The sequence below is a fragment of the Hylobates moloch genome, unplaced genomic scaffold, assembly GCF_009828535.3.
Source record: "Hylobates moloch isolate HMO894 unplaced genomic scaffold, HMol_V3 SCAFFOLD_14, whole genome shotgun sequence".
NCBI classification, from domain to species: Eukaryota; Metazoa; Chordata; class Mammalia; order Primates; family Hylobatidae; genus Hylobates; species Hylobates moloch.
In genome coordinates, this window is record NW_026652289.1 from 24188764 (window position 1) to 24212790 (window position 24027).

The 24027-nt window shown below is 35.3% G+C and overlaps 1 protein-coding gene across 4 annotated transcripts in view; it reads right to left on the bottom strand.

Annotated features, from left to right (window-relative positions):
• The window catches only part of NCAM2 (neural cell adhesion molecule 2), a 574592-nt gene that overhangs the window by 352418 nt on the left and 198147 nt on the right, over positions 1 to 24027 (bottom strand). Inside the window, exon 1 of one of the 4 annotated variants that reach the window (XM_032175139.2) lies at positions 1854 to 2226. The exons of the other annotated variants lie outside the window; for them this stretch is intronic. Coding sequence (XP_032031030.1) covers positions 1854 to 1983 — 130 coding nt within the window. The 5' untranslated portion in view covers positions 1984 to 2226. Of the gene's footprint in view, positions 1 to 1853; positions 2227 to 24027 lie in introns of those variants that run through there. 4 annotated transcript variants of the gene reach the window in all.

Below are 24027 nucleotides of genomic sequence, written 5' to 3' on the forward strand. Positions count from 1 at the left end.
CATTTGTACGTGTGTATGGACGTGTGTATTAATCTCTCTACAATTTTATCATCTGTACATCTTTCCATGTCTACCACCATAGTCACAGGCATGACACCAAACATTGCCAACATCACAAAGATCTCTCTTCTTGCCATTTTGTACTCACACTCATTTCCTTCTCACTTGCCCCTCTGATGTCACTAACAATTGACAACCAATAATCTGTTCTTCATCTCGTAAATGTTACCATTTGAAACATTTTAGACAAATAGAATTATACAATATACAACTTTTTTGAATTGGCTTTTTTCATTCTGCATAATTTGCAAAAAATTCATCCAAATTGTTGCAAGTTTAGTTTATTACTTTTTATTACTAATATTCACTGATATGTATTTTCTACAATTTATTTAACCATTCACCTCTTGAAGGACATATGGGTGGATTCCAGTTTTTGGCTATTACAAATAAACCTGCTATGGACATTTATGTAGAGGTTTTGTGTGAATGTATGCTATCATTTCTCTAGAATACATGCCCGAGCATGAAATCATTGGGTTATATGGGTATTTGTACATTTAGTTTTGTAAGAAACTTTCAAACAGATTTCACAAGTGACTGTACTATTTTACATTCCCATCACTAATGTACAATAGATCCAGATTTTCCAAACCTTTGCCAGTAGTTGAGGTAAAGAATTGGGAATCAGGGTTAACAGGACTTGACAAGTTCCTATCCTCAGGGGCATATAGTAAAGCCAGGCCAGAAACTCTCAGGCTGCAGTGGACAGTATATTGCTGCTATAGGAGATAAGGAACAAAGGAAGTCAATATTCCATGAGAGAAATAAATGAAAGGGACATGTGGAAAGAAGCAGTGACCACAGCATAGAGCAAACTAACAGCACTTCAATGTTGGACCAAGCTGTTCTTCTGGAAAGCGTGTGCCGTTTTCCTGTTTTGTTTTGTTGTTGTTGTGTTGTTTGTTTTGTTTTTTCCTGCAGCATGTATTCCATATTTCAGTATACTTAGCCTAGTTATTTTCTGTAACTAAAACTAATAATAAAATAATTCCCACGAACACATTAGGTGGTAAAAAGTGCAACTGCGGTTTATGGTAAGGCTATTTCCAGAAACACAATCGAAAATGCTAAGGATTCTGGGGTCAGACAGATTTGAATTGGACTAGAGTCCTGGCTCTTAGCATATGTAAGTAATCTATGGTCAAGGTAAGGATTAAATAAAGTGTGTGTATAAATGAAGTGTCACAATTCCTGGTAAATACCACAGTATTTTGTTTCTCCTAATAAAAATAATTTGCTGGAAGTCAGACATGCTTTTGTTAAGCAAGAAGTTTCTGTGCTTTTTAGATGAAATGGCTCAAGAACTGCTAAGTTTGTATTCGGGGAGGAGATGGTGTTGACCTTGGAACTGAATCCAAATAAAAGTATAATTTTAAAAATAGTATTTAATCTGTAGGTTTATTTAGTACAGAATTTAAGATTCTTAAAATGTATTTAGCAATTTATGAAATAAATTGCTGGTGGAAACACTTGATAATACTAACGTGTGTGTGTGTGTGTGTGTGTGTGTGTGTGTGTGTAGAGTATTAGTAAACTCCTGTACTTCTCCTATATGGAAGCTACCTTGGCATCCAGTCTAGTGGCTTCTCCCATTTCCCACCCTCCCAACTCTCCCCCTCCTCTGCCCTACCCCACACCACTGGTAATTTATCAAAGTATCCCTTTGAACTACAAGGCACATTCTCCCTCTAGGGGAGTTCTAGTAAATAAGATGTTCTCCAGCTCATTGCCTTTTAATGACATTTTGACATTCCTTATAGATTACAGCCCTGGGCAATGGTCCAGCTGACCTGTCCTATAATAAGTCTCTGGTTGCCCTTCTTCAAGATAAAGTGCTTTGTTGTATTTCCGGTCAACAAAGAGACCTTGCCTGTTGTGATAATCACAGTAAACTTGTCCTCCTGAATCAGATCTCACCATCGTGGTACTCTTTAATAACTCTGAAAGAAGAAATTGTTCTTTAAGTCTCTTACACTCCTTGAGTTTTTAATTACTAGTACTTCATGAAGAATTCTTACAGTAAATATGTCATGGAGTGTCCTGGTGCTCTTAAATATCTCAGTATTTTGAAAATTGTTAAATAAATTAATTCCTCAGCTTATAGAATCTAGGTGATTAAAGTGTTTTCAGGTTATGGACCTCAAATGATCAGGTAGTTTAGAATTATTTCCGTTTGTAAATAAACACTGCATTTTAGCCTTTTATGTTTTCAATCTATTGCCTAAGTTCAGTAAGTACAAAAGAGGCAATATTTCGCAATGGATACAGTCTTGCCAAATTAACCAATTTTTCTAATAAAATGTCTCAGTGTTAACACGTATTTGATTAGTGATAACAGAAAACAATGTATTGCACATTCAAGTTTGATCTATCAATGCATTTTCATTATTTCATGGCATGAAAAGCCACTGTTTATTTTCTCTGTCCTCCTCTAAGACACATTATGGAGTATGAGCTCTTGACTTCCACCATGGAAAGTTGGCCAGCCCTTCCAATCCCATACTCATCCTGAGATATTGCTAAGAAATTCTAAGTATGTGCTTGGACAGGTTTTCCAGGATGTTTTAGTTGCAATATCTTGCCATAATGCTATGTTACTGTCTTTGGGGATTGAGGGGAAAGCAATAATGTGGCAAGTACCATTTTTGGGGAACATAGCAAGACTCAGCTAGTGTCTGCCACTGTTTCTTCTTCTCAGTTTTCTGAGGGACACTACTCAGTCCTTGTATATTCTCTCTTATGTGTAGAACACACGTATCTTTTAATTTTTTAATACAGAGCAGACAATCAGAGCTTTCATGATAGCAGACTATAAAAGAATAGCATTTTATAACAGACAACCTCTGCAATAACCTATACCTTTGTTGATGGACCCACTTCCATGACTAGCTGCAAGTCTCCCTGCCCTTTTCCCATCCTGCCTCATGTGACCAGGACAAGCTCCCACCCATACCAGATGCCTCACTATACTTTAAAACCCAAGCTAGGCCGGGCATGGTGGCTCACACCTGTAACCCCACCACTTTGGGAGGTCAAGGGATTTGAGACTGGAAAACACAGCAAGACAGAGTCTTTATGAAAAAAATAAAAATAAATAAATTAACTGGGCATTGTGTTGTACATCTATAGTCGGAGCTATCTGGTAAGCTGAGACAGGAGGATTACTTGAGTCTAGAAGTTCGAGGCTGTGGTGAGCTGTGATTGTGCCACTGCACTCCAGCCTGGGTGACAGAGCAAGACCCATCTCATAAGTAAATAAATAAAACCCAAGCTAAACCCATTATCAACCCTAGAAATGGCAATAAATTCCTGACCCTAGCCTAGGGACCATTACCATTTGATGTTCTCAAAGTTATCTCTTAATAGGATGCCAAGAGTGGGGAACATCAAGGTGTCGATAAAGCAATCACATTAAAGTAAAACATCAATATATTTCACAGATTCAGAATTATTTTTACATTAAATCATAACACAGATGAGGCATCAATGTGCCAGTCCAGGTTAAAAAAAAATGATCCTGTTCTACCCCTGCCTGTTAAGGATACAAATCTTATAGCCCAATCTCAACCAGGTTTATGTTATTGAACATAGAACAAAGAAAAAGAAGAGAATATTTATAAATATAAGATAATTTTAGGTTGAATCTAAAAACTTACTGAGCATGATATAAAATGATGCAATGGGAAAATTATATTGGGAGTTTTAAGAATTAAATTGTCACTTATTTTTCTGTGGTGATTTTTGCCTATAAGCTAAGCAGGTACAGGAAGAAAATGTCAAAGATTTTTTTTTTTTCTTAAGATCTCCTCTACAATAATTTCCATATAGGTAGTTCCACCTTTCAAGTTTTCACGGTTTTAGAGTCAGAATCTGATATCACCAAGTAAACCCACTGAATAAAAGCTGAAACTTACAACCATGTATATTTTACCATAAAGAAGCTAAAATAAAAAGATGCTGTCTTTTACCCAAGGTCATCCTAACATTGAAAACAAGAAACAAAATTATGACATTTTGTAGATGTCAGCCTACTTGGGCTCTAAATACTACAAAGTCTTCTAACTGGTATTAACATTACAACAGAGACATCAATTCCACCCTCCCCTGCTGCCTAGCACAGATTGGATTTTATTAGTCTAAAGACATTTAAGTGGTTTGAAGTGATAATTAAAACATACTTTTAATATGTTCTATTTTATTCATTGTCAGTTGACTCAAGGTCATACACCATTGTCCACTGTTACATTCCACACTTTAAACATTTTTTATTGTAATTTATACCTTGGAAATATTTATAGCTTGGTATATTTTCAATATATCTTGGAAAATTCTTTCTAGCAACTGATTGTAATTAACTTCAAAGGGGCTTATGATCTAACACAGCATTTCAATTAATTTGGTTACTCAAGTTCACAGACACAAAAATTTAATAATGTATTAAACAGTTATTTAATAAGTCATAGGCATAGTTTTGCTTAAGTTGGAAGAATGACAGTCATACCTGCTTAACAGAAGCCATTAAAAAGCACAATTAACTCAATGTTTCAGAGCTTCTGTTCAATTCTTCTTGACAAGGCATACGACCAGGAAGAGACTAAAGCATCTGTATTGCCCTGATCATATGCAGTTTACATTCAACTATAATATTTAGTGGTCAGCCAATTTTTATGCATATGAGTTATATGATATTTTACTATTTGGGGAGGGGAGGGTTTTCCTATATTTAAAGTTTTAGTTTTCTGTCCTCACATACTCTCAGTCTCCTATTGATTGGCCAGTCCTCATGCCATCCTGGAATAGGTATTTGGAATGGGTACCTGAATCAGTCTACATAACCCTTAGCTCAAGTTTGCACTTGCAGGTCAGAGATTTTTATAAGCCATCAATAACTTTGTGTCCTGTTCCCAATAGTCAGGATCTTATTAAATTCTCTGTGGGAAAGCCCCACCTTACACTTTAGTTCAAATAGTTTACACTCCTGTTTTGTTCTCTTGTTATTATAGTCACAATCTTGAATCCTTGCTTGGCATGACAGATTCAAACACAGTATCTTTAATTTCCATTGACTATTCAAGTTCCATCTCTCAACACCTGCCCTAGTGGTAGATCACAGGAAAATTGTGCAGATATACAGACCAAGAATAACATCCAAGATAGATAACATTCTGCTTCTTCCTGAGTGCCAAAAATTACCATTGTACACATTCTTTCCCACTCTTTAAATTAAAGCTCAAGAATGCTAAAGCTTTTCCCAATGAATAAGACAAATTTTATTTTAACATAACAATATTCTGATTAATTTGTGTTAAATGCTGTATGCATGCAAACAATTACGACTACATAATTGATAAGGTGTTTTGTACTACACCTCCATTTTATTTTAACATTCAATAATAATCACAATATCTATAGTTTAATTTTTGATTTTCTAAAGTAAATGTGAAAATTCTTAAAAATGTGAACGGATGTGGTTTTGGCTTGTTGAGATACTGATAAATACTTTGTATAGTCTAAAGAAAAGGATATTGGCCATCTCTCCATCCATGTGCAAATTATTTGCTTATAGTTTTAATAATACATAATTTAATATCTATAATAATCTGATTTAACTGTAAATGTTCTAGATACCAGACCAAGAAGCACTTTATATTATTCCATTGGGTTCCTGTTGAATACATGTGTGCATTCATCCTTTAATTAATAAGGCTTACAAAAATAGTTACATTTTCTCCAATTTCCATACCAAAGAACTAAGGTACAAATTTAAGATATCCTACATTCCTAATTGTGACAAAATTGAAAAAGATATAAAACATGTAATTTTATGTCCCAGAAGCATATAACAACACCTGTAACCTAAAGCCATAAAAACAAAATCAGTTCCCTAGACGTAGGTTCTTAAAGCTTGTTTTGCCCCACGAATTTACTGCGGGTGGTGTTCGTGATGCCATTAAATGTTCAAACCTAGTAAGACTGTGATATTTCAACATGCTAAGGAGTCTTTCTGCAAGGTCATAGCAGCAGCATGGATTATAATTAGTTTAGAATAATTAGGTATATCAATTAGGTGGATCTACTTTTATATTCTTCCATATATAATTAATTTAAATAAGTTTTTGAATGCTGTTTGAACAGTTAAGTGGCAACAGAAATTTTCAAGAGCTTTCACAACTTTATGCTGTAAAAATTCTGTCCTACCCAAGGTGTAATGGTGAATTTATTATTACAAAATAAGAATTTATAACTGTGATATGAAACTTAGTGTATTACAAATGGAAACAACAAAATCCAAGTTAACCATCATTCTATATCCCACACGCTACTCTGAATATTCTTCATTCACTTAATTAACATTTGCTAATCACCTATGATGTCCTAAAAAGCATAGTACATATTTTAGAAGACATGAAATTGAATAAATTGCTAAGAGTACTGCTACAATCTGAATGCTTGGGTCCCCTTAAATGTCATATATTGACACCTAATCACCAATGTAATCGTTTCAGGAGTTGGACTTTTGGGAACTAATTAAGTTATGAGGGCAAAGCTTTCATGAATGGGATTAGAACCCTTACATAATAAGCCACAGAGAGCTACCTAGTCCATTCTACCATGTGAGTGCACCGCTAAAAGGTGCCATTTGTGAAACAGGAGACTGATCCTCACCAGATACCAAATCTGCTGACACCTAATCTTGGACTTTTCAGCTTCCACAACTGTGTGAAATACATCTCTGCTGTTTATAGGCTACCTCAGTCTATGGTATTTTGTTATAGCTGCTGAATAGAGTAAGAAAATCACTCCTAACATTTCTTAAAAGTTTAAAGTTTTTCTTTAAAAAAATTAAAGATCCTGGATATTTCTTCTAAGTAGTCAGATATATAAATACAAGTAATTTATAGTGTTAATTGCATTTCCTTGTTTTCCATTTTAAATGAAAAAAAGTGTAGGCTTTATAATGTATCACTAGTTATTAAAAATTATCTAAACTTAAAACAAGATATAAGCCAAATAATGTACACAACAAAACAGGTCTTAAACAAAGATAACGTACATCAGAATGCCCAAAAATTCTTAACGACTACATTCCATCAGATTCTGATTCAACTGGTATGCAGTAGTGTCCACAGACTAATATAAATTAAAATGTAATTTTAAAGTGTCACAGTTAATTCTGACATGTTGACAAACAATGTAAAAACTAAATACAGTTTTATGAGAAAATTGTGATGAAAAGCCTACAGGTGCATGTAGAAAATAAACAAATGTTCAGTTTGTGTATTAAAATATATTTAACTTTTGTCGGCAGGTGAAATATAATACCCACACCATTAATGGTAGATTAGGAGAACAAGAAATGAATAAAGTTTACCGTTAGACTCTTTCTTGTGTGCACATGTCACACATATACATATACACGTAAATGTTCACTTGCATATATATATATATATGTTATTTTGCAGAAACTTCCATCAAATATCTCATAAGTCCATTATTAAAGTGAATGATATACCTGCACATTGTGCACATGTACCCTAAAACTTAACGTATAATAATAATAAAATTTTAAAAAAAGAAAAAAGAAAAAGGAGAGTTCGAACTTACACAAAGGAGGCAAAGAGTGAACGGAAAGTGGAAATATCTACTTAAAGGATACATTCCATATTATATGAAAATTGTAGTCAGGAGAGTTACAGCAGCTCCCTGCTGTGCATAACACACCAAAAAGCAATTAAGAAAAATATTTGCCAGATGGCTGTATGCAATGATATGAATAAATTGGCAATAGCCCAATTTTTCTAAAATATTTTTCTATATAATAGAGAGTAGATGTATCAGCAGTCTGAAAAAGGTTCTTTCAAATAAAGTGGACAGTTGAACTTTGGTATATGTAAATATTCATGGTAGAAACTAAGGGATCCGTGTTAATCTGAATGTCAAGGTTAGATGACACCTTGTCAGAATATTGGCTAGAATCCAACTCTAATTTCCAATATGGCTTTCTTTCCAGCCTTAAAAAGCATAACAAGTTTGAAGATGTTATTTACAAAACAGCAAACAAAACAAATATCTTTCTTCCAAAGAAACCCCTTTGTCAAATTGATTTAAAAAGATTATGCAACACAAGGTTAAATAGTGTGTTCTGTATCAAGTACCCTGTATAAGAAAGCTACTGAAAATCTCAAAAATAAAATATGACCATATAAATAAATTCAGCAATAACTAGGGCATCATAAATAATATTTATATTTTTATTACATGGCATGGCTTTCTATAAATAATTGCTATGCCAAGATGGCAGCAGCAGTAGACGTCAAAGAACGAGATGCTAAAATTGTAAGAACCAAGGGAGATAAAGGTAGAATCACTTATATGCGAGCTCTGACTCAGCAAATACACCTATGTCAAAATTGAAGATGGAGCATGTGCAGTAACCGGAGGTAAAAGTAAACAGGTATGTTAGAAGACACGTGTTGATACTCAATAGACACTTGTTGAATGAGTGAGTAACTTTCAGTGTTAACTATGGTAAGTATTCTGCCACAATATCAAAGTGATTTGTTCATTAATAAGAGGAAACAAACAAACAAGAAAAAATCTTACGGTTGTAAGTAAACTGATTAGATATTGGCATAGCTCAAAGGAAGAACTCATATAAAATAAATACTTAATAAACTTAAGTTATAAATAAGCCTCTACAGTCATAAACTAACCAATCTGCCCCACAATGATAAAACATAAAAAGATCTCAACAGCTACACACTTTAAAAAGTAATCAGGAAAAAATCTTCAGTCTTATCTGTTTCAAATACTGATATTTTAATTATTTACACTGTTGCCTATTACAGAACTTCTACAGAAAAGCAGCATGTCCTAGAGTTGTTATAATTTCTTCACTCATAAACTAATGACTGAGTACATAGCATGTATTAGGAAATGCAATAGATTCTGTGATCCAGGAATGAATGATACAAGATTTGTAACCTGTAGGAAATCAGACTACTGGGCAATTGTATAAGCAGTTCTAAATTCACTCACCCTGACATCATTACTGTATATATGAAATGATACTCCAAAGGAACTTTGTACAGGCAAAAAACAAATGCCATTAAATCCAGGTGTGGAAAGTCTGTGTGGTTTACATTTACAGACTTTCAAAAACTGTATATTCTTATCTTAAACAGATCTGTTTTTCAGATTTTCTAGGTGAAATATGTGAGCACAAATGAATAATAAGCAGATCTAGAGGTAGTAATTAACAAGAGAGGCGAGAAAACAAGACAAAGCAAAGGCCATAGGTAAAAGGAGCCAATTAATTTAAAAGTCTGATTCCTCTTACACGGGAGTCCCTCATATTTTAATTTTCAAAATATTTGTGCCAAGAATTCATTTGAGAGTCTAGTGACTCTAACTCAGAATTATAATTTAAATCTATAAAATCAAAGAGAGTTCCAAAAACACCAACTATATTCATATAGAGTTCAATCCATTAAAGTTGGTGCTCTTGGACTCCAGGTTAAAAACTGAAGATTGGAGTAGCCTGTGAAATTGGAGACAAACAACTGTTATTGATAATGATGGTCACAGTGGCAAATAACCATATCTGATATAACCTGATAAAAATATGATGAAATATATATCCTAGAAATTCATCCATCCTACATTAAGATAATATTTTTAATAGATATTGGTGAAACGGAAAATATCCACTTACAAATATTTAAGAGTTTTCATTACTGCAAGTTAAAAGTTTGAGAACTTAATTTTTTTTTTTAAGTTCAACCTATTCAAAATTAATTACTTCTTATAGCATAAAAACAAAGCACGGTCCCGGCACAGTGGCTCATGCCTGTAATCCCAGCACTTTGGGAGGCTGAGGCGGGCAGATGACCTGAGGTCAGGAGTTTGAGACCAGCCTGACCAACATGGTGAAACCCAGTCTCTACTAAAAATGCAAAATTAGCCAGGCATGGTGGCACATGCTTGTACTCCCAGCTACTCGGGAGGCTGAGGCAGGAGAACCGCCTGAACCTGGGAGACCAAGGTTGCAGTGAGCCGAGATCGCACCATTGCACTCCAGCCGGGGCAAAAAAAGCAAAACTCTGCCTCAAAAAAAAAAAAAGATATTCGCTTTATACTCAAGGCATGTAAATTATAATACTTTAATGATAAGTATTGTAGCTCACATTTATTGAGCATTTATTTGGTGCCATGCACTGTTTTAGGTGCTTTACATTTCTTGGCCTATTTAATCATCACAACTACACTAAGAAGTGTGTACAATTATTATCACCAGATTTATATGGTGGTAAACTGAGGCACAGATTAATTTATACAAAGTCACAAAACTGGGAAGTGGAGGAGCATGAATTTTAACCCTGATATTCCAGCTCCAAAGCCAGCCTTGGCTCCTCACGACTCTCTAAAACCACTATGCTATGCTCCTTCCCCTTTTAAAGAAGGTCCTATAAGGCTTGTGCTTCTCAACTCCAGATTCCATGAGACTTGCAAGAAACATTTAAGCGACACTGATGCATAGACCTCATCCTAGATACTGATTCTCAAGTTCGGGATACAGTAAGACCACCTGGAAGTCTTTTTTTAACACGATTTTGAGACCCGCCCATATTTTCTCATTTAGAAGGTCTAGAGAAGTATCTGAGAATTTGGATTTCTAAAAAGTCCCCAGATGATGCTGAAGCTGTAAGTCCAGAGACCATTATTTGAGATCTGCTGCCCTAGAATACTGGAAACAGAAAATCTGGAGTGAGAGCATCTCCTTAAAGGATTCAATCGTGCAGCTAGGAATGAACCACTGCTTTACATTATCTACTTTGTTAAACATGCTGTGGAAGATTACAACAATGTATATTAACAAAAACTGGGGTTGAACTACATTGTGTACCCAAGTTTAAGCATCAGAGATATCCATCTAGTGAATATTTAATCAGCCTGTGTCTTCCAGCTTCTCTCCTTCTGGATAATACTTTTCTTTCCATTAATTCACTACACAAACATATCACTATCGTCCTTTAGTTTGTCAGAATTTCATAGTCATTTGTTGTTATGAAGTCATATTCAGATTGCCTAAGCTGGGATTCCCAGGATGTAAACTTGCTGTTTTGTGATTCTGGCATTCACCTACTGGTCACAGGCCATGGCACCTGTGTCATTAGGAGTATTCCTTACAAAAAGGCAGTGGGAGCAGCATAATTGAAAATCATGATTTTGGGGAATTGCGTTGCTTTAGGTATAAACTATTTCATATCAGCTCAAATATAAACTTCTCTAAACTGGATAATAAACTCATATTCATAGTCTTCTTGTATTTCCTAATAATCAATCAAATAAATTATACACAAGAATGGCAAAGAAATGGGATGAAAATGGGAAAGTTGTTTCACTTTGGAGATGTGCTTAGTTATCCACGCACACGGTATTAGGAAATATCAGTAGTCTCTTATTAAGTTTCACTTTCATTACAGTATTCTGTTGTCAAACTGCTTTGAAAGTGAAAATATATATTACAATCGTAAAAAAGTATTCTCCAATTATCCACTCATTAATATGCACTCTGATAGATAATGTTGGAGAAGGAAGATCTATACACATATTATCACTACACCCGAGAATCTGTGGTCTAGGGTTAGAAAACTATCAGACAAGAAAACTCACACACACACAAACATACACACAATTTATAAGACGAATTTTCTTTCTCAAAGATGGAACCAAAATGCTGTTGGGAGGGTTGACACTTCAAAAAAAAAAAAAATGAAGGATCATATTAATTAGAACTATTTTTTAAGACAATCATGTTTTTATTTTTGTCACTAATTGAGTCAAATGATTTCCTGTAAAATACAAGATAGCATTGTGGTAAGTTAAACAGCAAAAAAAAAAAAAAAAAATGTTTATAATCTGCATTTTCTATGCATCTGATTTTATGTTTTTATGTTTCACAGTGACCAGAAAGTTCTAAGGCTTTATAAATTGCATTTGACAGTCTTATCTGGCCACCTATTGGTTTCTGTCTTCTTTATTTCTTAAGCCTTGAAAAGTAACAGCTAGAAAAACTGTTAATGAAATACAATAAAGATTTCAAGGCTTTTTTTCTTTTTTTTCGGCATGGGGTTGTCTTATTTGAAATTCTCAGAACCCATTCCTGAGAGTTGATGGCCTATATGAGTCATGCGACTTCTGAGAACCCTCACGCAGCGTTTCCTGGTATGAAGTAAGCGTTGTGACCCATGCAAGTCCATTTGATTATTTCCTAAAGTGTCATTTTTTTCCAAGTGCATTTCTATTTATTCTTCCATGGCATTGTTACTAGGGGCCAAGCCTGGGTTTCATGGGGATAGTTATCTGTCAGCTGAGTTAGTCCAATCTTAACTTTACCTTGGTTTATTACTCTCTTCTCTTTCTCTTTTGGGCTGCCTCCTTGAGAATTAAAAAGAGAGAGAGAGAGAGATTTTCTTTCTTGGAATCCCTGACAATTTGGGGGCAGTCTTGATGGAGTGGCAAAAATTATCTTGCGTTAATATGCACAGCAATATAATTAAAAGCATGTGAACTCTCTCTTTAGCGGCCACTTATGAGAGTGTGTAAGCCATTGTATAAATAATTAGGAGTAGTTAAAGGGCCAGCCTCTAATGGTGAACCATTTTGTCAAACAGAAGACACAAGATGTGACATAAATAGCTCACATTCGTAAGTATAAGAATGCCATACAATTATAGAACAGGACAACAAAACTTCTATTAATAAAGTTTTTACAAACTGACATAGGCCTATCCTATTATACTGGAAATAATCTATGCAGTGGTAGTGTGTATTTCTTATGTAGATATTAATCTTACTTTATTATTTTTGTGTTCTTTACTGAGGTCATGAAGTAAAACCATTCAAAGTTGATTGGGACTACAGTCTGAATGAGATCACTACTCTAAAGGTTAATCATTTTCACAGGAAGATGCTCTTCAGACAGGTCATCAGAATTGGAGGAAGACCCTAGACAAGAAGGGGTAAGAATCCAGTGTGCCTCCATGTCTTGCTCCCTTGGGCCTGGCCTGGATGCTAAGCTTCAGCTGCTTTTTCTCCAAGCTCAGTCGTGAGGTTTTTCATCTCCACCCAAGTATGAGCCACACAAGTCCGAATTTGGAATATTTTAGATATGGCTGTAACAACCTGCTAGTAGCACTGGGTATGTGTGTTTGCATATGTATGTTTGTCCACCAGGCATTTCAAAATCTCTGGCCCTTATGAAAGACAGGCAAGTTTATTAATGCAGAGCTCTCTGATTGTTTTATAATTGGAAACATTTTGCAATGAAAGACATTAATAAAACCTGAATCCAAAAAAATATCCTGGAGATATCAGATGTTCCTTAGAAGTGGAGGAGGACTGACTCTTTCCGCAAACTATAAATGAAGATAGGGATATCGAAATGTAGAGTGGTCATATATTGCATACAAACTGGGTTACATTTAAGACTTTAAAGAGAAATGATTTTTTTATCCTAGGACAAAAATCATAAATGGGACTGTTACAGCAAACCAGAATAGAAGGTACCCCTATATACAGGAGGTCTTAACTGAGCCTGAATTTGCCACCCAGATACATAATGGAAAGTTAATTTTCCATGTTTGCATCATTTTATTTGATCTCTGAGACAGTGGTAAAAACTCTCTTGAATGCTTCGTTCTGGTCTCTGACATTTATATTCATTCAGAAATCTCACAGCAAGTACTTTTTTATGTGCTAAGTTCCATGCTGTTGATTTGAAGGGTGTACTGTAGACAATATAGAGAGAAACAGGGAAGTTTATAGCCAAATTAGGCAGGGGTCTTAAAGAACACACAATGTCTGTTTTTTCTGTTCCCACAGCCTTACTCCAGTAGTTATTATCAACAGACCTTGAGAAGAAAGTGAATCTTGAGGACAAGAGTCAGAATGATAAGAATTATTTTTTCTCCATTGCTAGCCTTGGATAGTCAACGCTTCATTTTATTAAGTGAACTAGCAGGTTTCCATTCAACTTCTAAAGCATTTTAATTCATCTTTCTATAAGGTCATTCTCTATTCAAGGTAAGAAAGTGATAATTCAGTGCATTTTTTATATCATTTTCTTTCCAGTAAAATACATTCCGGCCAACTTGAAAGAACATTTTCATCCACTGTATTCTACATGATTATTCTTACTCAAAGTAAATGGAAAAAAGAAACTTATACTTACCTTAATTGCATTAAAATGCAAATCGATAGAATCCAGTTAACTACATTAAAAATTCAGAAAGGACAGATCACCAAATGAATACACACACACACACACACACACACACACACACACACACACACATATACATATTTTTAAAATAACTAGATTCTGCTTAGGTAGATGAGTAGCACCTGAAAAATTTCTGAAGAATAAATACATATAAAAATACATAAAAATGGTTTTCATATACGTTAACTCACATGATTACCCATAAGAATGATATGAACCAGATATAGTAGGAAGTTTTAATATTAACATAATTTGGCAGAGGAGGAGACAGGCATGGAGATCACTGGTTATGTCTCCAGTCATAGTAACAGTAAAGGCAACATTCAAACTCAGTATTTTGTCACCAAAGGTGCAATGCTGTCCATTTCACAATGGCTAAATGATATTTTGGCTCCATGTTAGCCATGCTCAAGAACTTCCCTCCCAACCCCCTCAGTAGTTGCCTAGAAAATCCCTCAGCTCAGTCTACTGTTTCTTATGATCCCAGTCATCTCTATATTCTCAACTCGTTAGCCACAGAGTTGGAAGGGAATTGGCAAGGCTTATCCCTCATATGAGAAAACACAGAAACGATATGTGTTAGACCTTGCACAGTCCTATTTTAGACAGAAAATGCAACATGTTCATCAGGATTTTAGATTTGAAATCCCTGAGCATTGCTTTATTTCTATGTCTCTTAACATATGGCTTGATGCTTGGAAGATTTAACAGAGAGGCTTCTCTTTGGTTACAAAATATATTTTGTTTGCCTCATGTATTTGTCTGTTTCTGCACTGCTATAAAGAAACACCTGAGACTGGGTATTTTACAAAGAAAAGAGGGGCTGGGCACGGTGGCTCACACCTGTAATCCCAGCACTTTTGGAGGACGAGGTGGGCAGATCACTTGAGGTCAGGAGTTCAAGACCAGCCTGGCCAACATGGTGAAACCTCATCTCTACTAAAAATACCAAAGTTAACCAGGCATGGTGCTGGGCACCTGCAATCCCAGCTACTCAGGAGGCTGAAGCAGGAAAATCGCTTGAACCTGGGAGGCAGAAGTTGCAGTGAGCTGAGATCGTGCCACTGCACTCCAGCCTAGGTGACAGAGTGAGACTCTGTCTCAAAAAACAAAAACAAAACAAAAATGAAACAAACAAAAAAAGAGGCTTAGCTGGCTCACAGTTCCACTGATTCTATGGGAAGCATAGTGGTTTCTGCTTCTGGGGAGGTCTCAGCAAGCTTTTACTCATAGAAGAAGGCAACACAGGAGCAGGCATATCTCACATGGTTGGAGCAAGAGGAATGAGGGGAAGGTGCTATGTGCTACATGCTTTTAAACAACAAGATCTCACAAGAACTCACTCAGTACCAAAGGAACAGCACTGAAGGGGATGATGTTAAACCATTCATGAGAAACTGCCCCCTGATCCAATCACCTGCCACCAGGCCCCACCTCCAACACTGGGGATAGCAAGTGGGCATGAGATTTGAGTGGAGACACAGATCCAAACCAATTCACCTCAAAATAAAATCACAACATTTTATTTTGATTAAATTTGATTTTTCAGAGGTCTGTGCTCTCCAGTCTCTGGCCCCTGCCATATCACCACCACACTCACTACTTGATACTTGAACTCACTCACTCCACAAGTTACTCACTTGGCTCCTCTAGAATTTGACCTTGTGACCCTAAGGCCTAGACTATACATTTGTTGATGAGATCCATACATCTTATGTCACAATTTGGATTCTTTGTGAAGTAGATTCCAAGAAACATCTAGTGCTCAAGAATCAACCCCTGTGGAAAGGAGGGCAGGAAGCAAGGATTGAGAAGAAAGAAAAATTCAACTGTGATGTAAAATGAGGGCCCAGCAGGTTCAGCAATCCTCATAGGAAGCTGTGGAACTGAAATGGCTCACCAGAGTTATCTTGTCTTGGGAAGAAACGGTCAGCCCTTTTTGCCCAGCCTCAATCAGTCATTGGATGTGGGTTGACCCAGGAAGGGCATGATTCCTGGTGAGGTAGCTCTCTGCGGTTGAGGCAGTCCTTACGGGTGCTGACAGCTAAGTCTGACAAAACTCCCGGAAGGAGGAGCAGCAAATTCTTTCTTAAAGTGGGAACTGAGTGGGGTTTCTCAGTGTCCACCACGCCATAGGACCTTAATCACACCAAAGGGTTTTTGGTTAGGATTTAAATCATGTAGGATTACAAAAACTTCATACACTGATCCAGCTTAAGTTGACTGAGAATGTAAAATACATTTTGAGAAGTCAGATTATTTTAATTATTTAAACTCAGATATTAATTACCTCTGTCACAATTTTAAACTACCTCTCCATCCTCATTATAAGTACATATGATCAATGTAAATCACACAGTTTTATTTCTTCATTCAGTGACTTAATTCCTAGGTTTGGCACTTTTGAATGTATATAACTGAGAAACTATTACCAGAGTCTGACTAACATTTCATTTTTACACTTTGGAGTGTGCATTACAGCTACAGCAATCATGTCTGGAGTATTGCACATGCTGTCAAAATACATGTTCAAGAGTCAGTTGATCAAACACACATCAGAATAATTTTTAGTCATATCATTTTCTTATCATTTTCTACAAAATAGAAAATGTCTTTCAGATTCTAGATTTTGCTTTTTATTTATCATATAAAAACCTAGTTCTTGCTAATGCTGTTACATTAATGTCAATTTTTAGAGTTTTATGCCCTTGGGATGATTTGCTACAGACAGAATCTCATGTCATAATAGAAGCAAAAACATAGTGATATTGAAAAGAATGCACATTCATTAATTATTCTGCTCTTCCTTTGAACTCTGTTTTTAACTGAATATTTCATTTTCTTATGCATGTACTTCTGTTTAGGTCTTTATGGATGAGATGTATACTCAAAGCTTTATCTGTAGAATAATTTTACTGAAAGTTGTAAACATGGCATACTTTTAAAATTTAGATTTTTCCCCTTAATTCCATAGTTTAGGACACTAAGTTGAAGGTTATATTTCCTACATCTTAGCAATTTTACAAACTTATGCATGTTTATTTCTTTGAGGTTCTATTTGTTTCCTACCAAAATATAGCAATACGAACAAATGAATGATGTTTGTTTCTGTTCTCCATTTCTATATTTCCTCAGTGGTTACTGTAACACTCATTCCCTAATCTTAAACTCAAAACATCCTCTCTACTCCTTTCATTAACATTCATTTCACAGATAAAACTGGACACACAGAAATATAAGCACTGCATAATCTAATTTATATACAGATCTAAAAAATTTGAATTCTTAGAAGCAGAGACTGAAATGATGGTTGCCAGAAGCTCAGGGTGATGGAAATGGGGAAATGTTGGTCAAAGCGTACGAACTTTTAGGCAAAAGATGAAGTTCAGGAAATCTTATGTACAACATGAGTGGTGATGGATGTTAGCTAATTTGATTGCAGTAATTATTAGATAATGCATACATATATCAAATCACCCCCATTGTATACCTTGAAAAAATAGACATTTTTCAGCCTATATTTGTCAATTAATTATTTAAAATTAAAAAATAAAAAATAAAATATTGAAATCTGTCAAGTTTGTGTCTGTCAATTTAATTTTGTACATATTTAATACCATAGCTACCGATTTTGTACATACTGAATACCATAGCTACCAGTAAGATTTATTAGTGCTACTGGACTCTATGGAAACACTGAGTGTACAACAGAGTAATAAGGATAATAATGGGTTTGCCCCTTACTAGTTAAACTACCTTGAACTAGTTAAATTTTGTGTCCATTTATCTCAGTTTTCACATCTTTATAAAATAAAAGTATATGAGTTAATAGATGTAAAAAGTTTAGGTCAAGTCCTAAGATATAATAATAACTCAGCAACTCTCTTTATAAATGTGGTTTCATTCGTATACTTATGTTTCCAACTCCCTTTTGCCTGAAATGATTTTCTGATAAAGAATCAGAGAAATGAATAACCACATGGCAAATTAAAATATACTTAAATAAAAAAAAAACATATACTATTGCAATTAAAGTTTTAATAATAGAGAAATTAGAGCTGTTGCTGAAGCTTAGAATTTTTCCTATTATGGAACTATACATTGTATTCCATGTATATGGAACTATATATTAGGAATGTATTTCTAACGATAAGATTAAATGTAGGTTGTATGTGTCATCATATTTTCATTCTTTCTCATTGCTTTGTTTTTGGAAAATTGTGTAACATTTTTGGTATTTTCATATGAAATTAAAACAATTTAATACAAGGCACATAAAATTCAGTAAAAAAGTATCATCAAGATTAATAAAACATTTTAAATTCAATACCCATATTTAATTGTAACAGTTATATTCTCCTCAAAATTTGAAATAATAATGCAAGAATAACAATATGTTGGGAATTTCTCAATAGAACTGTCACTGTCATAAAAATGAAAAGAACTGAGGCTGGGCGCAGTGGCTTACGCCTGTAATCCCAGCACTTTGGGAGGCCGAGGTGGGCGGATCATGAGGTCAACAGATCAAAAACATCCTGGCCAACATAGTGAAACCCCGTCTCTACTAAAAATACAAAAATTAGCCGAGCATGGTGTCACGCACGTGTAGTCCCAGCTACTCGGGAGGCTGAGGCAGGAGAATTGCTTGAACCCGGGAGGCAGAGGTTGCAGTGAGCCGAGATCATGACACAGCACTCCAGCCTGGCGACAGAGCGAGACTCCATCTCAAAAAAACAAAAATAAAAAAGGAAAGAAAAAGAAAAGAACTACCCCTATATTCTCACATTATTTTCAACTGTTTTATGAGGTTTTTCACTTTTGTTTTCCTTGTTATGACAATTATTCCCAGGACAGGCTGTACTTAACTTCCCATTTCTGCCAATCATGACCAAGCAGCTTTGTCTTTTCTTCCTCTCAGCATGGCTATAACAGGAAGAATTTACAGGAAATTTCATTTATTTTATTATATATTTAAAAAGATAATAATCTAATAAAATACCAGTATTGCATATCTATAATCCTTTCATTCATTCAACTGTAATCTGAGTGCTTATTATGGATGCAGACTGGCTAGACATGATAGACACAGAGAGCTTTACTGTTACAATGGACTCGATAAACAGAGAGGTGGGGATAGTTACCTTGAATAATCCATAAAAGGAGATTTTATTTACAGCCAATATCTATTTAATTCAAAATTAAGTATTTTAAATAGAAAAGTTAATCTGAAGAAGAAAAGGATATAGCCCATGATTGGTAAGTGTGTAAAGTATTATTGTATCTTTTGTAAAGTTGTGTGCCTGTGTCTAGTCTATCACTCTACTCCCCTTGCCTCACAACACTAGGATGTACAGATAATATCTTGAACCTGGTGTTCTGGTCCAGGAAACCTCTTTCATTCAAGACTCTTCTTGTGTGTAATAATTATTAGGTCTGTATGGCTGACCTCAACTTGCAGGTGCATCGTGACCTCTTCCCATGCTAGAACCATGTCTTATTCACTCTATTCACTCACGGTTGTTTGGTTTGTTTTGTTTTTTTACCTTCACCATCGACCTCAGCCCTTTGTGGATTTTTTGTTTGTTTGTTATGCTGTCCTTTCCAAAATTCTCCCTTTATTCCTCATTTCTCTACAACAAACATCCCAATTCTCTGCATCCTGCTCAGCTAAACTTTTTGTAAGTAATGCTTATTTGTATTGCCTCTAATTCTCCAATTCACTTCTAAATCTTCTTCAGTTTGGTTTCAGCACCCACCATTGCAACCAACAGGCTTGTTGGTCAGTATTGGTCAATATTTCAATTACTTCCATATTTTAATGTCATATGTGGATTTTATTCTATTTATCTACTCTATTTACTCTACTCTAAATGCTCTATTTACCACCTTCTTTTGAGACAGTCTCCTCTACACTTTGCTTTAGAGCTCGGTCATGATTCTCATCCCATCTAATTTGCTTTTCTTTCTCACTCTCATTTGCTTCTTCTCCTCACATCAGGTTTTTTTTTTTTTAGTTTTTTTGTTTTTGTTTTTGTTTTTTGACGGAATTTCCCTCTTGCTGCCCAAGCTGGAGTGCAATGGTGCAATCTCGGCTCACCGCAACCTCCACCTCCCGGATTCAAGTGATTCTCCTGCTTCAGCCTACCGGGTAGCTGGGATTAGAGGGGCATGCCACCATGCCAGGCCAATTTTTTTTTGTATTTTTAGTAGAAACGGGGTTTCACCATGTTAGCCAGGATGGTCTCAAACTCCTGACCTCAGGTGATCCACCTGCCTCAGCCTCCCAAAGTGCTGGGATTACATGGATGAGCCACTGCACCCAGCCTCTCTTTAGGTTTTAAATACCAGTCTTCTTCTCTATTTTGCTTAGGTGATCTAACTCTTCTTCTCTATGTCAACAAGTCAAAATGTAATATTGTTCATCCCCCACTAGGTTGCAATCATCATAAGGACAGTGACCTCATCTCTCTTGTTCTCATTTGTATTTTCAGTGCCTGGCTTTATTTCCTGCTGCACAGAAGAAACTCAATAAATACTGAGGATGTAGAATAAATCAATGATGAGAATTAAAATTAACGAAAACAAGCCAAAACAAATAGTGCCAATATCTTTCATAGAGCTCTAAAATGTCTCTGATTTGCAGAGCTTCACAAATCCTACCAAAGACAAGAGAAATCAGATAACTCTTACGACTGCTTTAAATACCACACAGTTTTGTATGTATGTAAATTAAAGGCATAACATTAAAATTAAGTTGCATATAGAATAACTGATTTAAAGTAAAGCATATAAGTTTGTACTAAGAAAAGAAATACATATTTAACTATATAATTATAAAAATTTTAATTGTTTCTGAAATCATTGTTACATGCTTGAATATGGAAAGGTCACAACAGGATTTGAGAACATTAAGAAAAGAAGTCAGGGAAATCCATCATTGGTCTTATAGCCTATAATCAGAACATCATTACAAGCCAAATGAGTGTAATTTGTCACTTTGAAAATTCTCAGGTTGAGAATCAGGTCATTTCAAATACCAATTTTCACAGGGCAAACGGGTCATGCAGTCCACCTGTTCTGTATATTTCTCCCAAATAACTTTCAAAGTGGTTGACTCTCTATAAACTATCATTCATTGCTAAAGGAACCTCCTGACAGTTTCCTTCACGTGGCCTCCATTTATAATTAGCTTTTTATACTATATCTAGAGAGAGAATTATTTGTAAAAAGCTTTTAGATGGTAGTTTGACAGTATCTAATAAATACTGCACATAAATATACACGGCCTTTGATCTAACATTGTCAGTAACAAGATATCCAACTAACTGTAATTTATAACAATATTAGCAACAATAATTTTGTGGAACTTTACATATGCTTTACATATGCTACTTTACATATGCTAGGAATTCTGCGACTCATTTATTCCTCAAAAGAGCATATAAGGTACATGCTATTCTTAGACTCATTTTACAGGTAAGAAAATTAAGGCACCAAGAAGATAAGTAAAAGTTGCCTAAGGTCATCCTGCGAGTAAACAGTAGAGCTAAAACTTGATCCCCGGCAGGCTTGTTCTAGAGTCTCCTCTCACTTCCTGCACTAGGCTGTCTCAAATATATACATGAACTGAATTACGTCAGTGGAAGAGAACTGGGGAGATTCCTAATCCAAACTAATAGTGCATACTTAATCTCCTTCCAAGTGTATTGTTAGCACCAGTGGTAATAAATAACCAGAACACTGAAGAAGAGGACTCAGAGTCGAACCAGAAGAGCAAATTTATTTTTACCCTATTGCCTCACTGAACTTACTTACTTAGGAAATTTCTTCTCTTGCCCCTGGATAAAAAGTTGGGCATTGAAGATGGGTGGGTAGATAAGAGAGGTAAAGCAACTAAGATCTTATTTCATTGGTAATGCCCAAAGATAGCTCTCGATTCTTGGAACTGGGAGATGCTTAAAACTAACTCATTTGTTCAGAGCATACATTCTGTAGGTTTTTGGAAATGTTTCCTTACTTGCACTAACACTTACAGATATTGCTTATTCACTTTTTAACAGCCAGGGGTCCAGTGGTTTCTCCCCCACTTCTGCCTGGTCAGTTTTCATTGCCCAATTGCATAGAGTCTAAATCAAGTCCCTTCTTCCCCAGTGAATGCATCTCTTCTGCATAGTCCAAATTTGGTCAATGTAAACACATATGCATTCTTCTCTTGGATATAATGCAGAAATTAAGAATGATCGCAACTTAGCAGCTACTCTCCTTTGTTCCATTACAAATACAAATACAACCACCTTGCCCATCTATCATCCTATAGACCACTCAGAAACTAGGCAGACACCACTTTACGGCATTGCTCTGACATTAAGAGACACATACTGAGATTTCTATGTAGACTAGTTAAAGAAAAGACTAGAAAAGACTAGAGCATGACCAGAAAAGACTAGAGCATGAACTCACATCCTTGCCTTTGCATCAGAATGGAGCAAATTACCAGCAATTTTCTCCAAAGAAATTAATTTCAGAAAGACCCTTCTATAAACAGTATCCAACAAATTCATCACTTTATGATTTCTAGTGGGTGAGGATTTAAGAGCAATATAAAAATAATCAGGTTTAGGATCACTTTTGAAAATGTGAATCTTCCTTAACTTTCAATTATGATACTTTCTAAAACTGGTTAAAATCAAGTCTGGAATTTATTTTATTTATTTATTTTTTTAAATAGAGACGAGGTCTTGCTATGTTGCCCTGGCTCGTCTCGGACTCCTGAGTTCAAGGGATCCTCCTGCCTTGGCCTCTCAAAGTGCTAGGATTACAGGCAGGAGCCAACACATCTGGCCAAGTTTGGAAATTTTAACATTCACTTATTAATCCTTGACATCCTCATTTGCACAATTTTTAAATCTTATCTAGAAGCAAAGGACTTTTATATTTTCAGCCATTATTAACTTCAAAGGCACCCTTTAAGAAATGACTCAGTTTTATTTTTATTTTATTATATATTAAAAACTTAATGGGACAGCATTAGGAGATATACCTAATGCTAAATGATGAGCTATTGGGTGCAGGAAATCAACATGGCACATGGATACATATGTAACAAACCTGCACATTGTGCACATGTACCCTAAAACCTAAAGTATAATAAAAAAAAAAACTTCACTTTCAACATATTTGCTATTAAAATAGAGACCAACTGAACAAAACATTAAAAATAGAATGGTTTAATACCATTGATTTGGCTTCAAAAGACATAGTTTCTTATTATCTTCTGTAGGATTAAAGGCAAACCCCCAAACCTGATGAACTTTAATACTCATCTGTACAATAAAGAAGTGAGACCAGATAAATGCTAAAGCTTTATTGGTTCTAACACTGTATAATTTAAAATGCACATGTGTTCTGTTGAATGCTTGGAATCCCTGGAGGGTTCTCATAAGTTTCTGGGCTGGTTTCCAAGACACCTGCCCCATTTAATCTGCCTTACTTTTACACTTTGTATATAATGGGGCCTTACATCAAATTGAACTTGAAGAAAAGGTTCTGTGCTCTGAAGGTTTTTAAAATTTATTTTTTAATTACCACTCAAGGCACATTAAATATATCTAGCTCTTTATATGCCTGTGTTTCTTAAATGGACGGAACCAGTCACATATCTTGTCTTGTGTATCCTG